This window comes from Coccinella septempunctata, chromosome 1 (assembly GCF_907165205.1).
Source record: "Coccinella septempunctata chromosome 1, icCocSept1.1, whole genome shotgun sequence".
Lineage (NCBI taxonomy): Eukaryota > Metazoa > Arthropoda > Insecta > Coleoptera > Coccinellidae > Coccinella > Coccinella septempunctata.
The window spans coordinates 10,479,610-10,502,891 of record NC_058189.1 but is presented as its reverse complement, the minus strand read 5'-3'; the positions used below and the strand labels follow the sequence as shown (position 1 = coordinate 10,502,891).

The window sequence follows — 23,282 nt, the reverse complement described above, 5'->3', positions numbered from 1 at the left end:
TTTTACTTTTCTTATATCTGTGAACAATTGTTTTCAGCAGAAAACACAGTTTAACTGTTGTTAAATATTCGAAGAAAGGCTGAATGGCGAATACTAATTTATTTCATTAATCTTTTTTCAGAGCTCTATAGTGATCGAAAACGAAAAGGAAATATCAACTGACAAAATAAGTGCAATTACAGAAGCGTACAAACTCTTAGACGCTTTTTTAGAAGATAAGACATACCTTGCTGGAGACTGTTTGACGATAGCAGATTTCTGCTGCGTCGCCACTGTCAGTACTGCGACCATTATCATACCTATATCAACAGAAAAATACCCGAATTTATCTACATGGTATAGAAATTTCAAAAACTTCGAATATTACGAAGAAACTAACGGTGAGGGACTGAGCCAACTGGACGCCATAGTTGAACAGAAACTAGGAAGACCAAGAAATAAAGAGTTGTGTGATTGAATTTATATAGTACACAGAGAGATCCTGTCCATCTGATGATACTGATGATACTCTTGCTTGTCTCTGTATAACACTTACCCCTATGATGACTGAGTAAACATTTGCACTGAATATTTATAGAATTATTATATCCATAAAATATGTTGTTTATTTCATTTCAAGGATTAAGTTTTCAGAGTTAGTAAATTCGTGAAATTAATCCTCAGTAGAGGGCCCTACAGAAGCAACGCTAGTGAATATCAATGGGAGAGAAGAGTGCAAACGAAAATAATGGTCATTGGTCATTTAGCGTAGGTATATAAGTGATTTTTATTTTTGTTGTATTATTTTATACTTATTTTACATGACACATCTTCATTTTCCGAGAAGAATTTATATTTATAATAACTCTTTCGTTCTAGACTTAGATACCTATAAGTATATATATGAAAATCTTCAAATATTGTGTTTTAGTTGTGCCTTGGAATACTTAATTGGTTTCAATTTCTCGGTTGCTATTGAGGATTTAACTAATTAAAACTTCGTATATGCTTCAATTGAAAGTTTAAACGTTTATTATCATCATACATACAGTATAGATCTGTGATGCAATCACATATAATGGTTGCAAGATTTTTTTTCGAACTTATCTTAATAATCCATAAACCAATAGGTTTGTTCGTAGAGTGGTTTGGCATGGTTGTGAAGTGTACAGAGCAAGTGCAAATGGATTTTCGCTACCCTAAAATGGAATTGCGCTTGCTCTGTACAGTTCACAACCGTTCCAAACCACTCTACGAACAAACTTTATATTCGATAAAATTTTCAAAAAATTACACTACCAAAGGTAAATGGGCAATGATGAAAGATTTACATGACCAACATGACTGGCAAATAGTGATAGAAAATATTCCACAAAACCACAAGGAAGACTTGAAAATGACCAAATTTTGAACCATACTTGATCTTGATAGATAACCCATATGAGTATAATTGTAGATAAATCTAAATATTCGAAAGAGATTATCGCACTGCACAATTTTTCCTGTTAATTTTTCTAGTCCCCTTAGATCACTGCAATGTCGAGTAATATTAATATAGAAAGTCATCCGCTCTAAAATTCATGCTGATTCATTCTAGCTAGACGCTAGAGAGTATATAGTCCATAATTGTTTATTTGTACTCTATCTATAATTGCTATAAGATTCTTACTAATCAAATTTTCAACGTATATTCATACTACTGTTTGAATTAATGTAAATCTATCACTAAGTATTTAGTTCTTCGTGATATTCATATCGTAGTTCTTGTCAGATGAACAAGATCTGTGTTAATTTATTTATCCGTACTTACATATATTTGCTTGTGATATTTTTATAGGTATAATGATTTCCCAAACAGATTCAACATTTTGAAAATTTATGTAGTTATGAATTTGAATACATATTATTGTCTTTTAATCATTAAAAATTTAATATGAATATTTTTGTTTCATTTCTTACCGGCACTGATGAAAGCGAATAATTTTTTGTTTAGGCACATTTAGGAAAACTTTTCCAAATCTCAAAGAGGTGATGCCAAATTTGATATAAAGGTTCTTTCACGAATGATTTCATGATTGCAGGCTTTCAGTGCATATATGTCGGACATTTTAAGGAGTCTGGAATCAGTGTTCGAAATATGTATATTCCTAACAGGTAGGTATAAGATGCAGGTATTTTATCGAAAATTTCGGTCGGCATATAACTCTTGAACGTCAAAATGGATTTTCGTGAAAATTTCAAGAAATTAGTACAAGACACAGTGACTGCGACTCTTTGTTTCAGGGTAGATATATCCATATAATCATTAATATTAATAAGTATAATGTACGATGCAAATAAAATGATATATCCACTATATGGAGATATATTCTGCAGAACATACTCATCAATATAAGAAATAGACTGCTCCACAAGAGTTAGGGATATCGTATTCAATCGTTTTTAAAAGTATGTCATCTTCGAGAAAATCGCTGTAAAATCATTTAAAACTCAATAACAACTTGAATCGATCCAATAAAAATCATTATGAGACATTTCGTCAATCTGTTCGCCTTTTTCTGAAGTTTGATTCTTTGCATATGCTTCATGAATGTTCTTATTTTGAAATGAAGTCAGTTTATCAACGGGTTCGATTTGAAACGAGTTTTCTGAAAATGCCAAGACAATTAACAAACGCCGAGGCTAATAGGGCTATCGGAATGCTACAGGGTGGCCTAAGTCTGGTTGTTGTAGCGGAAAGGCTCCAAGTCAGCCAAAGTGTGATATCTCGACTTTGGAATAGGTTCAGGGAGACATCAGGTTTCGTGTTGGAAACACCAAGGCTCGGTGGGCGACAAAAAACAACACCTGCTCAGGATCGTTTCATCACCGTTTCGGCGAGAAGAAACCCTACATCTACGTGTAGAATGTTACGGAATACTCTTCGAAATGCAGATGGGGTCCAAGTTTCCATCGAAACTATCAGACGACGTTTGAGAAAGGTGAATCTAGGTTGTAGACGTCCATTAAGAGGAGTTCCATTAACACGTGACCATAAGCGTCAAAGACTGGAAATGGGCAAGGCAACATATCAATTGGAACGATCAATGGCGTAGTGTCCTTTTCATTGATGAATCTAGATATGATATGGACGATTTTCAGATTCTCGAAGAATAAGGGTATGGACAATCCCACGCATACCCCGTAATCGTCGCTATTTCCGAGGGGGTAGTATTATGGTAAGGGCCGGGATATGTTTCAACGGGCGCACAGATCTACACATTTGTCCTGGGAATATGACCGCCTTACACTAGGAGCATGTCATTGACAATGTTGTGCCAAATTTTCACGCTGCTATTGGTGAAACTTTTCAATTTCTAGACGATAACGCTAGACCGCCCCGTGTAGCCATAGTTGAGAATGCGCACGAGGAGCTTGGTATTCCACATTTACCAATACCTCCGCACTCACCAGATTTGAATTGCATAGAACATGCATGGGATATACTCCAAAGAAGATTAGATAATCATCAACCTACCCCAGAATCCTTAAATGATCTAAGAGAGCTTCTGCCTATCCGTTTTGGCTGACCAAATAATTATATAGGGTGTACCTATTTGAAGGTGAGGCTTTTTTTCAACATAAGGTAGAACTGGTCAAAATGAAGCTTTATTACACCAAAAACCACCTATACAAAACTTTCAAAATGACAAAGTTGAAAAAAAATTGAAAATGATTAGAGACTGAAATAGATCCTAATACGACCCTAGCCTTGTTTATAGAGATTTATAGGGGGTTATATAAACAGGGACCCTAGACCGTTTGTTAGCTGAATTATCGCAAAGCATCTGTGGGAAAAAACTTATCTCGGATTGCCGAATTGTTCTCATTATTTTTTGTTAACTTACAGAATTTTATGAAATGGCTCATTTCGATACCAACTGACAGAAGAGACAATATAAGTGTAAAAAATAGAATATACTTCGAAATCACACCAATAAAATTCGTCTAAATTATTCACGAATTTTTTCACAATGGGCATCACAATCTTCTTGTTCGAACATTCCAACAAATCGTCGTAAAAATGGGATGAAATGGGGAAACATCATAGCACTTTTTCAACATAACTAACATAAGCACTTTCAAGAAACTGCCTCGACCTCGAGTATCTGAATTTTTTTCACCCTAAATTGCACGATACAACAATTATGATTCTCTCAAAAGTGACCTGATGCATCTAATCAGACAGACTCGGATGTTTAGAATTATTCAATGTCCAGCCAAATGTTAATGTTTTGTTTCGTTTTTGAGATGACGGAGTCACCTTCCACAGTCCCGTACAATGAAATTTTGTCGAATTTCTAGCCATCTTAGATATTTTTGGTTAAACGACTTATTTTGATGAAATCTGTCAAAAAAAAGACTGTAGCATTTTGTTGATTTTTATAATAATGGATGTAGGTAACTTATCTGAATAACTTTCCATCATTGTTGACATTTCATATTAATAACACAAGATCTTTTTATATCAGAATTTATTCAGTTTCAACTATATAATTCATGTGAGATATAATATTTTTGCAAATATTGTTCAATGAAATTCTTTATCAAAAGCACCTTCATAATACACTTGAATTCATTATAAATCTGATTTTAGTTGGTTATCATTAAGTTGTATTTTTTCACCCGGTTTGAACGCAGGCATTCCTAAATATGGACATGAGGCACATCTGAAAGCGTCTCCTAGATAACACTGAAAAAATAAAATTAAATGTTTTCCAATCATATAGTTCATGCAACTATTTCATTTTATTTAATACATACATTTCCACATGACGACTTAGGGGCATCTGAGGAGTCCACTACATTTCCCGACTTCACTTCAGCTGCCAATTCCTCAGCCAAACCGCATGAACAATTTTTGCATGCTTTTCTCTTACCAGTAGTTCCGCAAACTACAAAAGAAATTTTGTAGGTATCATTTATTAGTCAATTATCTTTCATCGGTCATCAAATTCAATCTGTTACAAAAATTTTACCCTTTAATGTGGTTGGGTCAGGTCTTTGCAAATCATTTTCATCGAGAAGTTCATCTGAATCAATCAATTCTTCATTATCATCTTCGTCATCGATTTTCCAAATAGCTGGAGATTTTTTCAAATCAATTTTTGCAGAAGAGCCAAGCTGATAAGTCGGTTTTTCACATGTTGTAATGGAACCATTTTCTTGATTCAAATTTATGAATCCATTTACTTTTAGCAGGAATTCCAGTTCGCTGGGCTCACTCTGAATAACCAATTTAGATCCTGGTTTGCTTATGTTTATCAATTGTGAAGCCAACTCATTTGTCAAGTTTCTCCTTGGATAATAAACATATATGAGATCCTTCGACTCATCATTGATATCTTCAAATTTCATAAACTTAACCTATTGTGAATGAGAATAATTTTTTGAGTACTCACCTCCAAGATTCTTTTGGGTTTTTATCACTACAGAGGAGGAGTTTTTAACTGATTCTTGTACTTTCTCGAATTCTTCTTCCGGGCAAACTACCAAGCAATTTTCCGCATTTTTAATATATTCGGGGATATCCATTACAAAAGATTTTATTTTTAAATGAATTGCTGATAAATTATGTTTGATGACTTTGATTGATATTTGATGTTAAATTGACGGGCACGTGAAAAATCTACGGAAAATAAGACTACTACTGTGGGACCATTGATTCTAATCTTTTTATGGGACTTATTATCTACTGATAGGCACAGAATATCAAATATAGATATGCTGATGAATAAACTGACAACAATAATTTTTGGCATGAATTGAGGAATTAAAAAGTAAGATTGGATGGAAAATTGAAAAGTCACAGTCTAAACATTGATTTGAGGGTTTTCCCCCCATTGAACTCGACTTCATTATTGAGTTTATGTTTCCCCCACAGAACACTGGAATACATTGGGATTTCCCCCATTCCCGTCATTTCCAGATTAGGCGAGAAACCACAGACACTAATACACAAACACAACCTTTCTTCCAATTTCATCAACTGCATCCAGAAAGTTGGCATTCAAAGTGTTGAAAAACTCGATTTCCTCAACATTATTTTTTGTCAGCTATGATCATTAGCTTAAGGGAAGCCCTATACTTGACTGTTTAAATTAGTTTCTCCCACGATATACATTTTTCTTCTTGACATGAAAAATATTTACAATTGAATGAAACATTAGCTAGCAAGCAAGGCTGACAGAAAATAAAAAACCATAATCAACATTTTAACCATCAGAATTTGAATATAATTAATTTGAAATAAAACAATGCTCATTATAAACTCCAATTTATTCAAACACTTATTCTGGATTGTTTTCCTTTTCTTTTGTTTGGCTGGATAAGAAAGCCAAATGTCCTTTTGGACATCTATTTGCATAATGCCCTTTACTACCACATTTATAACATGTAACATCTTCCAATTTTTTTGGAAACATTTTTTGTAAGAAGTGATTTTGTGGATCAAATTTTTCTTGGTGGTTATTCTGAATGGGAGGCTTAATCAAATTGGATTCTTCTTGGGCAACTTCCCTGTTGTTAGGATTAATTTTCAAACAATTGATGGCTTTATGACCATGCTCTCCACAAAAATGGCAAATTATAATGGGTAATTTTTTTAGGTCTTTTGTATTCTGGTCAGGTGGAGCAGGTAATTCAAATCGAGGATGCATATATTTGCATTTCGATCCATCTGGACAAAATCCTGATAAATAGTTTGTGCACAGTACTCTACGTACATGTCGATGCCTGCAATGGGGACCATGTCTGCAGAAACCTCGATCATACCTGAAAAAATTGAACATTCAATGCCTTATATCATTGCAATTCTTTAAAACAGCTTTCACCTTGATTTTTCTATTTATATATTCACATTTATTTTATATGACAGCAAAAAACTAATAGTAGTTAACACGTTGACTGCGATATCGGTCGCCGGGGACCGATATGAATCTCTTTTCTGGTGCGATTGAAGTGAGATCCAATATTTCCTCATGTGCTAACTCCATAACTTCCAGAACGCTCAAGATAGGAATGTATTACATGTAGCTAAGAAATTGTTGAAATCTTCACATTCTGGTTATAAAGGAAATATCTCTTGTAGTTGTTTTAGAAATTTTAATCTAGATGGGACTTCAGGTTGCTGTAACCTGATGCGGCAAAGAACGTAGACTTCAAATTGATATAGTTAGCTAAAACTCTTCGAATTTAAGGTTACATTCGAAGAATCTAACACAATATGGCATTGAAAAATATTTCAGATATCGGTCCCCGGTGACCTATACCGCACCAGAGAAAAGCTCTGGTATCGGTCTCCGGGGACCAATACCGCACAGTAAACGAATCTTGAAAAATACATAACGCAGTCAACGTGTTAATTAGACTTTATACTCGTAGGAAAAATTAATTAATGTTGAATTAACTATGTATGAAGTATTAAGTTTTGCAAGGTCTGTACTCAACCAATGAAAGTTGGATATCAAAAAAATATTGCTTCATAACATAATATGTAGATTTCAAATTCAACTTACCATGGACAATCCTTAATTTTACTTTCAGGATCTATGTGCAGAAATGGGCATTCTTTATTGTGACAAGCATTGAACCTAGAGTAAAAATAACATTCAGGCATTTTTGTCATATCGTATTCATGTAAAAATTCACATTGATCTCCTTTTTTACATAATCCCCGAAGCCAATGTTTACAAACAATTGTTCTGTCACCTCGAACATGTCGGAAAGGACATTGGGGGCCCTTAGAGCAATTCATTGTTGTAGCATAAAATTGACATACTGCTGCAGTTGACTCTAGAAGAAACAAAAACATTTACCATATTGTCATAAACACTTACCATATTCTCGAAAACATTTCAATTTACATGCAATTAATGGAAATTTCAATTTACTTACTATCCATTCCAGGAAATGGTAAAGCTAATGCTCCAAACTGCTCTTGTAGAGCTATTTCTATATCGAATTTTATATGCGATACATCTGCAACCAATAGCTCCATGTTTTCTGAATATGTGGACGAATTGTAACTCGAAATATTATAACTATTTATTAAAATATACCGGAATATATTATTCACAGACCCTTTCTCTTTGATACTTTTGTACACTTCACCGTTTGTTTTTAAGCACAGTCTATGACTTATTGACTTTAACCTTTCCAGTGAACCCATTATTATTAATTCACTGAACCTTTCAATTTTTTTCTTCTTCTTTTTCTTCTTCTTCGTTTCCCAAACTGTCCAGAGATATAGAAGGGGGGAGATTGAGCTTCGACCACTGCGCATCATTGAACTTTCTTTAGTTCAATGCTGCGCATCCTATTTTCATGGGACCAAAGATTATAGACAGAGACTCTCTGATTATCTCTGATTATAAAGTAAGCAGAGACAAGAGAGACTTTCTCTATGAAAGTAAGTCTATAATCTTTGCATGGGACTATATACTACCCTCCATACATGGGACAAAAGTGGGGCCGCCATTTGTCAGTTCATATCACGGTTTAACAGTTTAGTGAATATTCTAAGCATACATTAATTGTCTCCAGATGCCAAATCATATCGACCAATCAGAGTGCAGCGCATCTCCCGCCAAAACATTTCTCTGGTCTGGCCAACTTTTCCCCCGACCGGGTTATTCTCGATCTCGAACGAACTTCTTCATGTAATCGTACCATTAGATCCTCTTAATTTTGATGATACTCTGTTATCTGTGAATGTAATAAGTTCAAAATTTCGCATTTCAGTTTGTTCTTTCATTAAATTTCGAAAACAGCGATTATTATCGCTTATACAGATTGCGAAAGAAGGTAATTAATTAATAATTGCTTTTTGACTATATTAAAATATTTGAACGAGTTTCTGATATTTGCCTTTCAGCCGGTGGTAATATCTATATCAGTTTATCAGCTCTAAAAAGCAGTTTTTATTGCTACGTTTGAATGATCGATATGGATCAAGAAAGGTAAAGTTTATTCATATGGTTCATTCCGATCTGAGTTACAGAATAGGGGTGATTTGATTGTTGTCATCAGCTTGCTATTTTTGTAGTAAACAGCTTCTTTGTCACATATGTGGCAAAAGGTTATCCAGTGTGTCTACATTCAACCGCCATATAAAACAGGTGCACCTGCAAGAGCCACTTACAGGAAAGGACACGAAGAATATTAAATGTCCACTTTGTGAGGATAAACTTAAATTATCATTTGGAAGCCATGACCAGTTAGTGGATCATATAGAAAAAATTCATTTTTTGACTATTATACGATCAACTCTTTATTTTGGAAACAAAGAGGAATTTGAAGCTTGGAGAGCAGTTGACAATAGAAATATAGATTATGCCTTTCAAAGAGGTCAAAAGATCAAAGATGATGAGTACATATACTATAATTGCAATAGGAGTAATACAAGAGGTGAGTATATTTAAGCTGTCTATCTAAGTAACTCAATTATTCAATTACTTCTATTCAGGATATGACAGTAAAAGTAACCAAAGATGTTCAAAAGCAGGAGGAAGCATTAAAATATCAGGATTATGTCCATCTAGAATTTGTGCTAAAATAACTAATTCTGGTAACACTTTTAATAATATAGTTATTGTACTAGTGTTGATTCATTCTATTTAAGGAGTAACAGTGAACTATATTGAAACACATGCTGGCCATGATGATGAACTCCGAGCCAAACATTTATCGAAGGATCAACAGGAAATGCTCGCTGAAAAATTATGTGCTGGTGTTACAAAAGAGAGAATACTTGAGGATGCGAGAATATTAGAGGAAGGGAAGCTCATCAGAATGAATTTATTAACAAGAGGGGATCTTACATACATTATACGTAAATTCAATATAAACAAACAGCGTGATACAGATGACATGACAGCAACAGCCCTGAAAGTAGGAGAAATGAATAGTCAAGAAGAAAATACTGTTTTTTTGTTCAAACAGATAGGTAATATTTTTTCACTGATTATTTGTATTTTCCTGATATTTAAACTTTTTTAGGGGAAAATTACCCTGAGCTGAGAAACGAGGATTTTGCTTTAGCCTTTATGAATAAAATTATGGAAAAAAAGCTAAGAAAATACAGCAAAATCATTTGCATTGACGGCACCCATGGAACAAATATCAGGAATTGGGAACTCACCACAGTTTTAGTCAAGGATGAAAATAATATGGGATTCCCAGTAGCATTTTTAATAAGTAATCGTATGGATCAAACGATCCAGAAAATATTTTTCAGGTCATTAAAAGCAAGACTTCAAGAGTCCCTAAGATGCAAATACATTATGACAGATGATGACATAAAATATTTTAATGCTTGGTGCGAAGCAATGGATGATGTTGAAAAGCCAAGACGCTTACTCTGCACTTGGCATGTCATCAAAAACTGGAATATTCAAGGCAGGAATAAATTGAAGAAACCAGATAATAAGAAAGAAATGAAATTAAGAATGAGAAATATCTTGAAAGAGACCAGTATTTCAAAATTTCTAGAATTGAAAGATGAATATTTTAAATATCTTGAAGAAGAAAATGAACTGGATTTCTTGAAATACTTACAGAAGTAAATTACCATATAGTCAGTATGGTCAAAACCATTTCATTATTTTATTTTTAGTCATTATTTCCAGTGCAATGAGAGAATTATGATGTGGGCCCACTGCCACAGAATAAATGTAGGAATAAATACCAATATGGCTATTGAGAGCCTGCATAAAGTAATTAAATATAATAAAATGAAGGGACATCAAAATTTACGGTACAATTTAATATATATAAACTACTCTTTTCACATCACAACCTATCAATTCCAGAATCGAGAAATTGTTAGACTTATTAGAAGACCTTGTTAATGAAAAAATGTGGAAAAGAGTCATCGAGTCTGAAAGGCCAAATGTTAATTCCTACCAATCAAGAGTTAATAGAGAGGCTCATATAAAGGCAGAAAAAGAAGTTTTGGAGAAAGTTGTCTGTCTAGATTCTGGTGAGTTTAAGGTTTTCTCAAGTAAGGTGAGGGACCAATTTTATATAGTTGATTATAATGAATTGTGTGATGACGATTGTAGAACTATTTATTGTGATAAATGTAGAATCTGCATTCATAAATACCAATGTACTTGTCCAGAATACACAGTAAAAACTGCATTATGTAAACACATACATGCAGTTGCTTTGATCGAAAAGAGAAGCGATTCTTTTCCAGGTCCAGGTATTGCTGAAAATTACCCACCTATTGATGAACCATCAACAAGTGGAGTACAGAAGAGGACAGAAATCAAAGAATTCCTAGATGAGACAATACAGAACCAAAATACTGTTCTTACTCTAGATCCAAGCAAAAAACGAGAGGTAAACTAGGAATCTTTGGTGATGGGAATAGCTTTGCATAGGATTTTAATTGTAGATTGTAATGAAGGAGATTTTTATGAAATTGGAATCATTAGATGATGAAGATTTTGATAATATGGTGGAAAATATCAACAAGCAATATGACACACTACAAAAGAATAAAGATCAGAGAGGGAAAAAAAGGAAAATTGAAAAACAATTTTATTACCCCACTAAAAAGTAGAATCTGAACATATTGAAAATGTAAATATGGTTTGATCATTTTTCGAATAATATATGTTTAACATAGCATAGTTTTTCAGGAAAGTGGTGATGGAGTGCTGTTTTGCTTTAGGAAAATTTATTATTACTTTTCGCTTATTTCTTTTGAATTTATGTAATGTATAATATTTTAAGCCTTGTAGTTTTTTTATATGTTCTCGGTGGTGGGAGGTGATGGAGCAATATTAAATTTTTCCACTAACAAAGGGTCTTATCAGTAGTTACATTTAGAATATGTTGAGTCTTATTTTTTTCGAACTGACAAGTTGCTACCTCTTGTATGACTATATATGTTGGGAAAAAAACAAAGATAATTGATATTTTTTTTTTATTTTGTCCGAATAGAATATCTGTTATCCTATTCTTGTATTTTTTTATATGCTGTTTAGGTGTGAAGGGAGATGCAATAGTATTTCAATTTTAAGCTCAACAATTTCTTTATCAGTAGTTGCTGTATGCTTTGATAGTTTTGATTATGTAAAAATGCTATAGGCTCCGTAACTTTCTAACAATTATATTAAAATTATACTAATAAGTGTCTATTTTTTGAGAATACATCCTTTGTACTTTTTTTGCAGAAATAAACTTGAATTGATTTTACCCTTGTCTTTATTTTCAAAAGTCACAAAATTATTCTCAATTACTCTTCAAATCATTCATAGGAGTGCTTGTCCTCCTATTTCTTTCTAATAACTTGGTGACTCTCATAAAGCATTTTATGATTTTTGTCTGTAAATGAACTCTACCTTGAATCATTATAGATTTATATAGGGGACACTCATTTTGCTTTTAGTTAATACAACTGAAATTTGATACGCAACCTTCAATATACAGAGGCATTGATAAACGATAAATTCAAACCATCACTCGACAAATTGAACAGTTGGTCAATTTCCACATCAATTTCAAACTCGTCCAATTTTGGATTCGTTTACAAATCCATCGCCCCAGTTATATCTATTAGTGTCGGTAAAATCGTACCTGAAAGTATAAATTGATTTCAATGCAAATATGGGAATTCGGGATTCATTAGGAGATTTCAGAAAAGTAGGGAGGTTTACAGCTTTTGAAATCGGGAGGAATGGCAGCCTTCAATCACCCCAACCTAACAAACATTCTTGACTTGACGTCCATTTAGCTAAATTGAAATCGAAACGAATTAACAACAGTCAACTGCACGCAGTTACGCAGATCCATATTGATCATTAACACGTAGAAATAAAAATTGCTTTTTAGAACTGATAAACTAATATAGAGATTACCACAAGCTGAAAGGCAAACATTAGAAACTCGTTCAAATATTTTTATAGTCAACAAGCAATGATTAAATAATTACCTTCTTGTAATACATTCGAAGGCAGTATCATCAAGAGGATCTTTGGTAACATTACATGAAGAAGTTCGTTCGAGAATAACGCGGTCCCGGGAAAAGTTGGTCAGAGAGCAAAGATTATCTCTATAATCTTTGGTCAGAGAGAAGATAAAGTTTTGGCGGGAGATGCGCTGCACTCTGATTGGTCGATATGATTTGGCATCCTGGAGACAATTAATGTATGCTAATATTCTATATCTCTGAAACTGTCACGCTGTATATTAGTGTTCTGTGATCTACGTATCCATAGATCTATGGTTTCTGAGGTACGGTGCTTCGATGGCGCGTCGAACTTGCGCGGCGTTGCCAAAATTGCACAGAAGGAAGTGATTGATTAGCTTGTATTTCGATGTTTTTTCATTGGAATGAAAGAAATAATGAATCACTCATTACTCTGTTATCAGTGTGCTGTTCAATCTTTTATAACCCTGTCCCCTGTCTCTGGGGGCTATCCTCTATAGTCCTGTCAAAAATAATTACTATCTGACGAGCACCGTCTTATGATTTTTCGCCTAAAAGCTTGCAAGCACCCTGGCGGCTGTTTTCAAAAACTTTTTAAGTTAGTAAAAACAAAACAAATCAGTCAGCCTGTTCCTAAAGATAAGAGAAATTCTTTGATATGCATAATAACAACTATGTTATTAAAGAATGATCAATTTGGTTGTGAAAAAAGAAAAATTTGTTATTACCTTTATTTTATTGTAATTCATGTCATTTAAAATAATAGGAAGGCAGGCAAACAGCCTGGGAACATTCAAACTTACAACTACTATTTACAAAATAACAAAACATAATTACAGATCCAGTTATCCTACCAGATATGAAAGCACCTTCAATATTCTGCCAGTTTGCACCAAAAAAATGCAAAAATATATTGGCAATAAAATATTTTAACAGAGAAAAATTAAAATTTTGGATGCCAAAACACAAATTTTTTCTTTTTAAATTTGAAACCTTAAGTATCCTAGATATATTGATAGGAATTTTACTGATCAAATCCGGCATAGTATGAGTCTGAGTATAATAAAACTGATTTCAATTGAAACAAAAAATGTATCCCCATTTTCCTCTAAAGAAATTTATAATGAAGTGTCAGTGAAGTGTCTTAGAAAAGATATTCAAAATTTTTTTCAATTTTGAAGTTTACCCAAAAAACTATGCATTGTATTTGCACAGCAGTTATGTATTTTACATCTAAATCACAAAAAGGAATTGGGAAACATTTAGATTATGGAATTTATATATAAAATAAGACTAGATAAAGTATACAAAACTTTTTTGTTCTTCAAAAAGATGAATTATAAATTCTCAAACCTACTAGAAGGTTAGAAAATTTCAAACTGAGACATCATAAAATTTGAGGGGTTAAATACAATTTTGAGCTTGAATTTGACGTTTATGCCGATTTCTTCTGCTGTTTAAGAAAGTCTGTGTTTAACAATATTTCAAGGAATGATTTGTGTTTTGTTTACATGGCTTGACTGATTTCAAATGGCAACTGGGGATTTTGATATGAAAAATTCTACAAAGAAACCCTACAGATTACAGCTTCTCTGTCATTCGTAATGTAATCTGGAAAATAATTCAATAAATCATCAATTATTCAATAAGCTACACTCTTGCGGGACAAATAAATTATTGCTTTTTAAATTCATGTGTAGACGTCTCAACTCAAAATTCACCTTTACTCACACAGAAGTCTCTTACTTGTCACAGGTTGCCTCAATGATAGGCAAATTAATTATATTTAACAGTTCACATGGTGACTATATTATTATGATATAGTTACATCGTTGATCACAGAACAACAGTGAAGAATCTGTGTGCTTCTACCGAAATAAATAATTAAATTTGTTATTAACTTGTCTTATCGACTACCACTTCAATAGGTCCAATGAGCATATAAATTCAAGTATTTCATTCACTATATCGCAGATTTATCGTTGCATAGGCTGCGGTGACTGACGTTGTTGGGCTCCACTAGGATTGTTGTTCATTGGTGGACAAGCAGCATTGTTGCCATTGCCAGCCGATAACTTTGAAAATGCCAACAAAGTATCTGGAAAATTAGGCGGCGTTGCTGGTGTATTGCAAGGAGTCATCACCTGGAAGAAGAAATAATTTATACCAATTCACATCTTCAAGATAGGTAGGTATATTTTCCTTTCTAATTCAAGATATGTGTATCCCACCCAAATTCTTAATTGATAAGGAATTATAACAGGATATCGTAAGATGTGGTATTTTTATAATGTTTGTTATATATTATTATGTGTATATGTATTTTGAATTGTAGCAACTGAGACGTATATAGATAATTAATCAATTGATGTAAGAAAGATAATCTGAACGATAATAACAGAGTTATCGATTGCTTTGTGAAACCAAGAATTTTTCTTACTTTTTCTACTTCTAATAGAGAAGTCGATCTGAATACAAATAAGTAATTAGACATCCGAAGAAGATGTTGAAATCTTTCTAATTTTATCGTACGTTTTCTGTGTTCGATGTCATTCTATTTGTACGACACTATTCCGATCTAAGAAAAACCCCTCGAACAATAAAAATGTAAAAAAAACTTAAAAGTCGAGTCGGTGATGTCAATATTTTCATTTCGATCGTTGTGCCTCGTCTTTGTCGAGACATTGGAAACTTGCCAAATAGGTTGTAATAATTCAGTTGCCAGACTTGTAAATTGAGTTTGTATGCAATTTATTTTCGTATAATGAGTGTTCTCTTTTTCGGAAAGGCATAGACTGGTTGAATCCAGTTATCCTGAATGTCCAGTCCACTCAGGACAATTCTTTTTGAAGACCGTTCATAAACATGACCCTACAGTTTTGCAATCGTGAAAAAGAAAAAGAATCCATTCTTTCCAATTAATTATTTTTCAGATAATTTATATCACCATCGATCTACAGGTAAATATAATTTTTTGATAAAGGCTGTTTTTAGGTTTTATATTACTTGTAAGAAAGTTAAAAGAAAACGATCAAAATACCTATTGATGATGCAATTCAATCAGAATACGATATTGTTATGGTCAACTGAGATGAATCTACAACTCCACAAAGTGAGAAAACCGTGAAAAATTTGCTAAAGAAGTTTTTCCTATCCTTTCTATTGATCGACCTCAACTACTGTCTCTTTGTCTGTTATTTTTTTTTCTCACTTATCAATACTACAGTTTTATCATTTCTTTTTGTTAATTTGTGAGCACTATAATAGTTGTTAATTCTTATTCCTTTAGTATTCATGAAAGGTAGTGAATTCATTAGAAAAAATAGAAACTTCAGTATATTACCGCTCAAGTGGTTTTTATACAGTATGTACGGCATATGGCCACAAATTTAGTATTAAATGAGTACTCATTATGTGAGTGTCCTAAGATAAAAATCCTGAAAAATTGTCAATTTTGGGATTATCGGTATCGAGATGACGCATCTTATCATGAGATACCAAATGCTTGACGATAAAATCGAATTGAAAAACCAAAACATTTTAACATTATCAGCTCAGCGTATTGTTATACAAAAATAGAATGCTAGGAAATCCTTGACGGGACAACTCGCCAAAAAAACATAATGAATTTTATAAAACTCAGCAACATCTGATACTCGTATTTACCAAAGTATGGTTCGGTATTTCGTCTGTTGAAATGGATAACTCTGAAACTGCTGAACAGTTAGTTCTTTCAATATTCGAAAGCTACATTATTCAGGAATAATATAGCCTAAACTTTGTCATATTGTGAGGAAAAATATTATTGCAGCCTGAAATAGGGAACATTTTTGTGTTCTCAAGTATAATTTAAATTTTCTGTTTCCAGAACCGTCAATTAATTTAATGGACAATAGTATATTTCGACGCCCATTTGTTACAATAATTTATAAAGACCCTGTATAAGAGAAACATTAAGAATATTCAGAAAACCATAAAAAAGTTTTCTAAAAAGCCATATTTCTAACCGACAGAAAGGAATATATTTCAGATTAATCCTTGATATGAAGTAGTAGACTATCACTGTCACGATGAGAAATATGACCTTTGCAGCATATCATTTTCTAGTTGGTTCTAGAAATATTGCGAGTTTAATTATTGCAAATTTACGCAACCATTTAACCGTAATATATGCGATATGAGCTTTATTCACCTACAAAACGGATTACCAATCTAATCTTTGATCCATAAACTGTGGCGCAGTAACAATAAAGACGTTGCACAGGGCGTGCAATTGAGTGAAGAGAAGACTCTCATATATGTATACAGGTTGTATTTGAAGGTGAGGCTTTTTTTTCCAGAGATGGTGGTCAAACTGAAGCGTTTTCCCAAAAATCACCTATACAAAACTTTCAAAATGACAAAGATGAAGAAAAAAATGAAAATGATTACTGAATTAGATCCTAATACGACCCTAGATCGTTTGTTAGCTGAATTATTTCATAGCAGTGGGAAAAGGCTAATCTCCTGATTCGACCATGTGGTTTCGTTCAGGATATTGGCTCGTTCGATATTTACGTGATAAAGAAAATGGAAACTTAGAATTGCCGAATTTTTCACATTATTTTTTAGTAATTTACACGATTTTATGAAATGGCTCATTTCGATACCAACTGACAGAAGAGACTAAAGACACAAGTGTAACAAATAATGATAATAATAATAATTTATTCGCAGAAACTATAAATACACAAATAAAGAATATTCCCACAAAGGCTTAGCCTGTCTGTGGGGTGAACCAATACAATTCGTCTAAATTATTCACGAATTTTTTCACAACGGGCATCACAATCTTCTTGTTCGAACATTTCAACAATCGTCGTAAAAATGGGATGAAATGAGCAATCAGCAATCATAGCATTTTTTCAACATAACTAACATAAGCACTTTCAAAAAACTGCCTCGATTTTCACCCTAAATTGCACGATAAAACAATTAAAATTCTCTCAAAAGTGACCCGATGCATTTAACCCGATGAACTTCGTACTGAACCATTCATTGTCCAGCCATATGTTTATGTTTTGTTTCGTTTTTGCGATGCCGGAGTCACCTTCCACAGTCCCGTACTTGAAATTCAATGAAATTTTGTCGAACTTCTAGTGGTTGTATCAAAGCCATCTTGGATATTTTAAGACAATTTATAGACAATTTTTGGTTAAACGACTTATTTTGATGAGTTCTTCATTCTGTCAAAGAAAGCCTCACCTTTAAAAATACCCTGTAAATGAAGTTTGTTTTCTTTTTACAAGTTACAAGGAGGTTGTCAGCTCAAGCAGAGGCGCACATAGAAATTAATATAGGGAGGGGGCATACGAGTATGAAAATTTAATTATGTTGGTAAATGAATATATAAGCAATATAAAAATAACAAAAAAGGGAGGAATGGAAATATGTAATATAAAACTGTCGCAGTTTCCTAAACAAATGGGAAAAAGCAGAAAATTGTGTGAAAATATTACAAAACTGGTTTTTTACGAATAATGCAACAATAATAATATTCCGAGAGATAATAGCAAGTTGCATTATCGTTAGAGTAAAAGAATTGATAATATTGACTTACCTGTCCGAAATGCGCAGTCCCCGACGGGCAGGATGGTATTGCCGATTCTTGAAAAAATATACTCAACGCCGTCTACAAATCAAAGAGTTAAATTAAAATCAGTGTTCATAAAGGAAATTATTTTTTTACAACTGTTTGTGATTTGATTTGATAATGGCATTTTAAATTTCTGGCTTCATTCAGGTATCGATCTGTGTAGTAATATAAGCAACCATTTTCTAGCAGACCTTTCCAATTTCTTCAAATTTTAAGAGGGGTCTTCACCGATTTAGTGGTCAGTTCAAAAAGAAAAAAATGAATATCTTACGTCAGAAACCACTAATTCATATTGGGTTTTCATTATTATTCTATTCAATCAGTTCGTCACTTCGAAAAGTCAGAAATTGTTTTAGTCTTCAAACGGGAAAAAAAAAATATTTTTTTTAATTGAAGAACAAATATTCATTCATGTTATTAACTTTCCGAGATGAAATTATCTCTTCTACGAATTTCCACATGATAAAATTTATCGAAAAATCTCGCCATTGGCTACAATTCGTATCCTACCCCACATTCTGGTAGTCTTTCCCCCTTGACGCCTTATACGGATGGCGAGAAAGTGGTGTAAACTCCTCTTATTTCTTCAACAACAGAATACATACAGGCTTTCAAAGGTGAGCCTTTTTTTACCAGAAGAAAGTTACACTAGAAATACCCTACACAATATTTTCAAGACGAATATTCAACAATAAAATGAGCCTTTTACGATCTTAAATCTAGTATGATCAACATTATCAGGAAGCCACGATACAAACTTGATTTCTCACTCACTACCTTCTAAGGATTCTAAATCATCCATTTGGTTTTGTTTGGAATTCGGTTTTTGATTGGGAACGAGAGTTAATGACAACTTAGCATGTCCGCATTTTTCTCATTTCGTTGTGACTTAAGCGAATTTTAAATAACACCTTATGGAAGTTTTCAAATACCGGTGTTTTAAAAGAAAACTAAGTTGAAAATCACTATTAAACTTGGTCTCTATTATCCACAAAAACTGTTTCATGTTATCACCTTTAGTATGATGATAAAAAGTCCGTTCACATTCGAGCAAGAAAATTTGCTAAGTTGTTAAGAATGTTATTACACGAATCGTAATGCATGATGAAATATAGGGTGTTCCATTTGAAAAATAACATTTTATGGAATATTTAGAAAATGCGACTGTCAATTCTCTGTTTGTTTGAATTCGTAGCATCAATAATAACAATAATTTCCATACTTTTGTGGGAATATTGAATCAAATTTAATATCCCGAACAATAACGACTTTATGATAACAACATCTTATCTGATTAAAAGTTATGTAGAACGAAGTGGCAAAAAATTATTAAAAATTATGAACCAAGGCGCTAGATACAGAATTAGCAGACATGATTTTTCATTGTAAGCACGTGTCGCCAAAATTATGCACTTAGACTTGAATGATTCAACTTCCAGCCAAATGAGTAATACACTAACTGCTAACGCATTCGAAAATAAGCAGCTGATCTGAGAATGTGTTATCGTTAAAAATAACAAACCGGAACTGGCCTTAATTGACGGCGTTTAATTCATGGTGAATAGTAATATACTTTTTATTTATGTTTACGTGGATACGGAACCTTATATTTCTTGGCTCATCGAATTAATATGCTTGTTAGCGCACATTAATCGTCAGTTCAATGATACCGTACCCATTTGTTTTGACTGTGGAAAACAGAATGATGTCGGAAGAATACAAAATTTTGTGAAATAACGGGATAATGCTACCTTCAGAGGCGGATTATTCATAAGGCTAAGTAGGCACGTGTCTAGGGACTTGCGTGAAAAATCACGAAATTAAATATTTGTATAACTGCTGTGGTGCAGTTATGGTCGATTCTCTCAAAAATGGCGCCTCATAAAATGAATAACTTGAGATTCGAACTCAGCACCCCCAAAAATAGGAAAATTAGAAAGAATTTCTCAAGGGAATGATTTTTTTTTTGCAGAACAGTGTTATTGTCCTACAATCCTACATAGTACTAATCTGTTGACCTTGTAAGACAAAAATATGATGCTTAGAATCAGTGAGAGGTTTTTCAGCTCTTTATAAATTCCCCATTTAGAGAAACCCTTTTAAATTTTCTCTTAATGTGTTATTTCAATGAATCTACAGTAAAACACTGATGTATAAACATCTCAATCACAGGGGCTTTATGAATGTAGCCTGTATTGCCCTGTATCAAAGATTATAGAGTTAGGTTAGGTTAGGTTAAGTACTCTATAATCTTTGGTCTTGTATGTGATCGTTTACAAATCTCCGGCCCAAACATCATGAAATTCCTACGTAATGATCCTAACTCTTAACGATTTGAAAAAGGAATCTCTAGAAGATATGATTCCGACTAGAAGTGTTGCAATTGGTGATATGGTGAAGTTTACAATAGCAAACGAGTACTTCTTACTCGAAAAATATTCAAAGTGTATAAATAACATTATCACATTCATTCCAAATAAAATCCGCTTGCAGAATAAGTATATTCTTGTGGAAATAATGGAAGCAGAAACTCAATTTATTCTGAAATTTTAAAAATGGGCCAAAAGACTTCCCTAATCCTTCTTCATGTGTGAGAACTAGTTATCAGCTAATTAGCAGATACTTATGCACACTCCAAAAGAAGTAGAACTTATGATAATGTAGTGTAGACTGTAAACTCGAAAATTCAACCTAATTAAGAAGGATAATAAGTAATATACGAATACGAACTAGATTCCAGCGAACAAAAATACTGATTTGTTTATAAAATGAATAACTCAGCCAGCTGCAATGTATTTTTTATAAATATTCGATGTTCTCCAAACGCCAAGTGCCTATGCCGGTCCTGAACAATTCAGAATAAGATGATGTAATCGTATACATAAGTATAAATTACAGAATGCTTATAGATTTGTCAATAAAATATCGTAGTATGGACATCTGTTTTTATTAGTTCTTTGAGTAACTCGTATTTCGTTCGATTCGAATATTTATATTCCCACAGCGACCCAGCAGTCAGAGTAAAATTATTAATGAAAAAGGTCACGTGCACGAAAAGTGAAGGAACTCTATTTTCGTTACTGTTATTTGTTATTGTTGTCTATGGTCTCAACAACAAACAAACCGGATGGTCCAAAATAGCAGGAAATGAAATGACAACAAACTGATAGAACGAGAACCATAAGTAGCCTGGAAAAATTTTGCATCATGACCTTGAATCAACAAAAACATCGATAAAAACCATCACATTCAAAACACAAACACGTCTGCTGTTTGACGCCGAAACAAGGGTGGGGAGCGAACTTTACGCCATATTTATCACCTCCTTCGGTATGTTTGTTTACAAATGTGGAATTCTTACCTCAAATTGCCAATGGGCGGATTGTAAAATTTGTTTTGCTTGCTCCCTAGCACATCCTGCAGCAACAACGAATTGATTTATCATAACTTGTTCCCTCAGAGGAGCATCCATGTTTAAATTTTGTGTAAAAACAAGCGAGGACCAACTTATTCACTCACCACCACTCTACGTTGATGTTTTGAAAGTACGTTCTCCGTAAATGCTTTGCTTTCGTTCGAGTAACTCTGTCCTTTTCTATATAGCTGTCCTTCTTTCGCCTTGATTCCGCGAGGCATGAATGACGTGTTGTTATGAGCTTTCGTTGAGATAGGAAAGGAGCCGATATTATGAAATGTAATAGGTACCATTGTTTACTTTTTAGAATTTTTTTTAACTCTGCATCTTCTAATTTGTGATGAGTAGGAGATTGATCCTCAAGTTATTAATCGATTTCAGCAGAAAAAATGCAAATGTCTTCTTTACTTTGTTTTTCTGAGATAATTCCTTTTAAAAAAGTGACTGCCAAATAATGGTGGATGCGCTGCGAATTAAGAGAAACTCATTGAGTTTAATCATTTTTCGGGTCCAAATCTGATAATATCGTTTTATAAAAGCTGCAAATAATTGTTCAAATAACTTCTTCACTTTGTTTTTCTGAGATAATTCCCTTTAAAAAAGTGCCTGCCAAATAATGGTGAATGCGCTCCGAATTAAGAGAAACTCATTGAGTTTAATCATTTTTCTGGTCCAAATCTGATGATATCGTTTTATAATAGCTATTATATAATATTTTGTGAGAAAAATTACATTGCAGACTCATCAAATTGCGAACGAAACGTAAAATATGGCATTCGAATATTACGACACAAAAAATTCAGTGATATGGAGACTATTTCGGTGAAAACTGATCATAAAAAAAAGCATTGAAGTTCTTGAATTTTTAGATCTCCCGATTAAAAACTATTCGAAGCTTATATATCCTTCAATCATCCTAAAAGAATCAACAAAAAACCTCACTTTTCAAAGGTTTAAATATTTACCTCATCTTAACATTGAACCGTTATAGTTATTTCAAAAAAAAATTATTTAATCCACAGTTTCAAAGTCTGACATAAACTCTTTTTTTCACATTTCTTGTGTTATTCATGCTAAGGATCCCTTTCCCAATATTTTGGCAAAGATTCCTCTTTGATTTTGGTGCTTACAAACGCACGCACGTTACCAACACCTTATCGTGACTGCCCTTTGAGAATAAGATTACTACAGACATAAAAAATATCAAATAACAAATAATTAAAAGTGTTGGTACGGTGTGTATTCGTCTGGAAGCACCATTTAGGATGAAGAAT

At 33.2% G+C, this 23,282-nt stretch overlaps 5 protein-coding genes across 8 annotated transcripts in view; 2 read left to right on the top strand and 3 right to left on the bottom strand.

The window, feature by feature from the left end:
- The window catches only part of LOC123319807 (glutathione S-transferase 1-like), a 65,876-nt gene extending 64,778 nt beyond the window's left edge, over positions 1-1,098 (top strand). Inside the window, exon 3 of the mRNA XM_044906753.1 lies at positions 122-1,098. Coding sequence (XP_044762688.1) covers positions 122-457 — 336 coding nt within the window. The 3' untranslated portion in view covers positions 458-1,098. The remainder of the gene's footprint in view (positions 1-121) is intronic.
- Positions 1,099-4,476: 3,378 nt separating this feature from the next.
- Positions 4,477-5,685, bottom strand: LOC123314385 (anamorsin homolog). Its single transcript, XM_044899656.1, has 4 exons — positions 5,421-5,685; positions 4,998-5,363; positions 4,783-4,913; positions 4,477-4,711 (listed from the first exon to the last, which is right to left on the bottom strand). Exons 1-4 carry the CDS (start codon positions 5,551-5,553, stop codon positions 4,598-4,600), a joined length of 744 nt encoding a protein of 247 aa, XP_044755591.1. The 5' UTR covers positions 5,554-5,685; the 3' UTR covers positions 4,477-4,597.
- Positions 5,686-6,279: 594 nt separating this feature from the next.
- LOC123314376 (cleavage and polyadenylation specificity factor subunit 4) lies at positions 6,280-8,153 on the bottom strand. The gene is made up of 3 exons (XM_044899646.1): positions 7,915-8,153; positions 7,536-7,812; positions 6,280-6,792 (listed from the first exon to the last, which is right to left on the bottom strand). Exons 1-3 carry the CDS (start codon positions 8,015-8,017, stop codon positions 6,309-6,311), a joined length of 864 nt encoding a protein of 287 aa, XP_044755581.1. The 5' UTR covers positions 8,018-8,153; the 3' UTR covers positions 6,280-6,308.
- Positions 8,154-8,545: 392 nt separating this feature from the next.
- LOC123314355 lies at positions 8,546-11,943 on the top strand. Of its 4 annotated transcripts, none has more exons than XM_044899618.1 (10): positions 8,546-8,823; positions 8,894-8,978; positions 9,065-9,426; positions 9,485-9,586; positions 9,641-9,964; positions 10,018-10,579; positions 10,634-10,774; positions 10,830-11,364; positions 11,420-11,607; positions 11,667-11,943. In XM_044899618.1, the coding sequence occupies exons 2-9, from the start codon at positions 8,956-8,958 to the stop codon at positions 11,585-11,587; spliced, it is 2,217 nt and encodes a 738-aa protein (XP_044755553.1). In that variant the 5' UTR covers positions 8,546-8,823; positions 8,894-8,955; the 3' UTR covers positions 11,588-11,607; positions 11,667-11,943. The 4 variants fall into 4 exon arrangements, with proteins under 4 accessions (XP_044755553.1, XP_044755568.1, XP_044755561.1 ...); XM_044899633.1 differs by having other exon boundaries at positions 11,659-11,943; XM_044899626.1 differs by having other exon boundaries at positions 11,654-11,943.
- Positions 11,944-13,675: 1,732 nt separating this feature from the next.
- LOC123318808 (UBA-like domain-containing protein 2-A) lies at positions 13,676-22,166 on the bottom strand. Its single transcript, XM_044905551.1, has 3 exons — positions 21,955-22,166; positions 18,558-18,629; positions 13,676-15,102 (listed from the first exon to the last, which is right to left on the bottom strand). Exons 1-3 carry the CDS (start codon positions 22,063-22,065, stop codon positions 14,935-14,937), a joined length of 351 nt encoding a protein of 116 aa, XP_044761486.1. The 5' UTR covers positions 22,066-22,166; the 3' UTR covers positions 13,676-14,934.
- Positions 22,167-23,282: the final 1,116 nt, after the last annotated feature.

Bases quoted from the DNA above. Each gene is read 5' to 3' on its own strand.
- LOC123318808 (XM_044905551.1), bottom strand. From the start codon at position 22,065: ATGGATGCTCCTCTGAGGGAACAAGTTATGATAAATCAATTCGTTGTT. The intron at 18,630-21,954 runs GTAAGAATTCCA...TTTGATTTGTAG, and splicing joins CCGCCCATTGGCAATTTGAG to ACGGCGTTGAGTATATTTTT. The intron at 15,103-18,557 runs GTAAGTCAATAT...TTCTTCTTCCAG, and splicing joins GGACTGCGCATTTCGGACAG to GTGATGACTCCTTGCAATAC.
- LOC123314385 (XM_044899656.1), bottom strand. From the start codon at position 5,553: ATGGATATCCCCGAATATATTAAAAATGCGGAAAATTGCTTGGTAGTT. The intron at 5,364-5,420 runs GTGAGTACTCAA...TGAAATTTGAAG, and splicing joins AACCCAAAAGAATCTTGGAG to ATATCAATGATGAGTCGAAG. The intron at 4,914-4,997 runs GTAAAATTTTTG...TTTCTTTTGTAG, and splicing joins TGACCCAACCACATTAAAGG to TTTGCGGAACTACTGGTAAG.
- LOC123314355 (XM_044899618.1), top strand. From the start codon at position 8,956: ATGATCGATATGGATCAAGAAAG. The intron at 9,587-9,640 runs GTAACACTTTTA...ATTCTATTTAAG, and splicing joins TGCTAAAATAACTAATTCTG to GAGTAACAGTGAACTATATT. The intron at 11,365-11,419 runs GTAAACTAGGAA...TTTTAATTGTAG, and splicing joins ATCCAAGCAAAAAACGAGAG to ATTGTAATGAAGGAGATTTT.
- LOC123314376 (XM_044899646.1), bottom strand. From the start codon at position 8,017: ATGGAGCTATTGGTTGCAGATGTATCGCATATAAAATTCGATATAGAA. The intron at 7,813-7,914 runs GTAAGTAAATTG...TGTTTCTTCTAG, and splicing joins ACCATTTCCTGGAATGGATA to AGTCAACTGCAGCAGTATGT. The intron at 6,793-7,535 runs GTAAGTTGAATT...CAATTTTTTCAG, and splicing joins AAAATTAAGGATTGTCCATG to GTATGATCGAGGTTTCTGCA.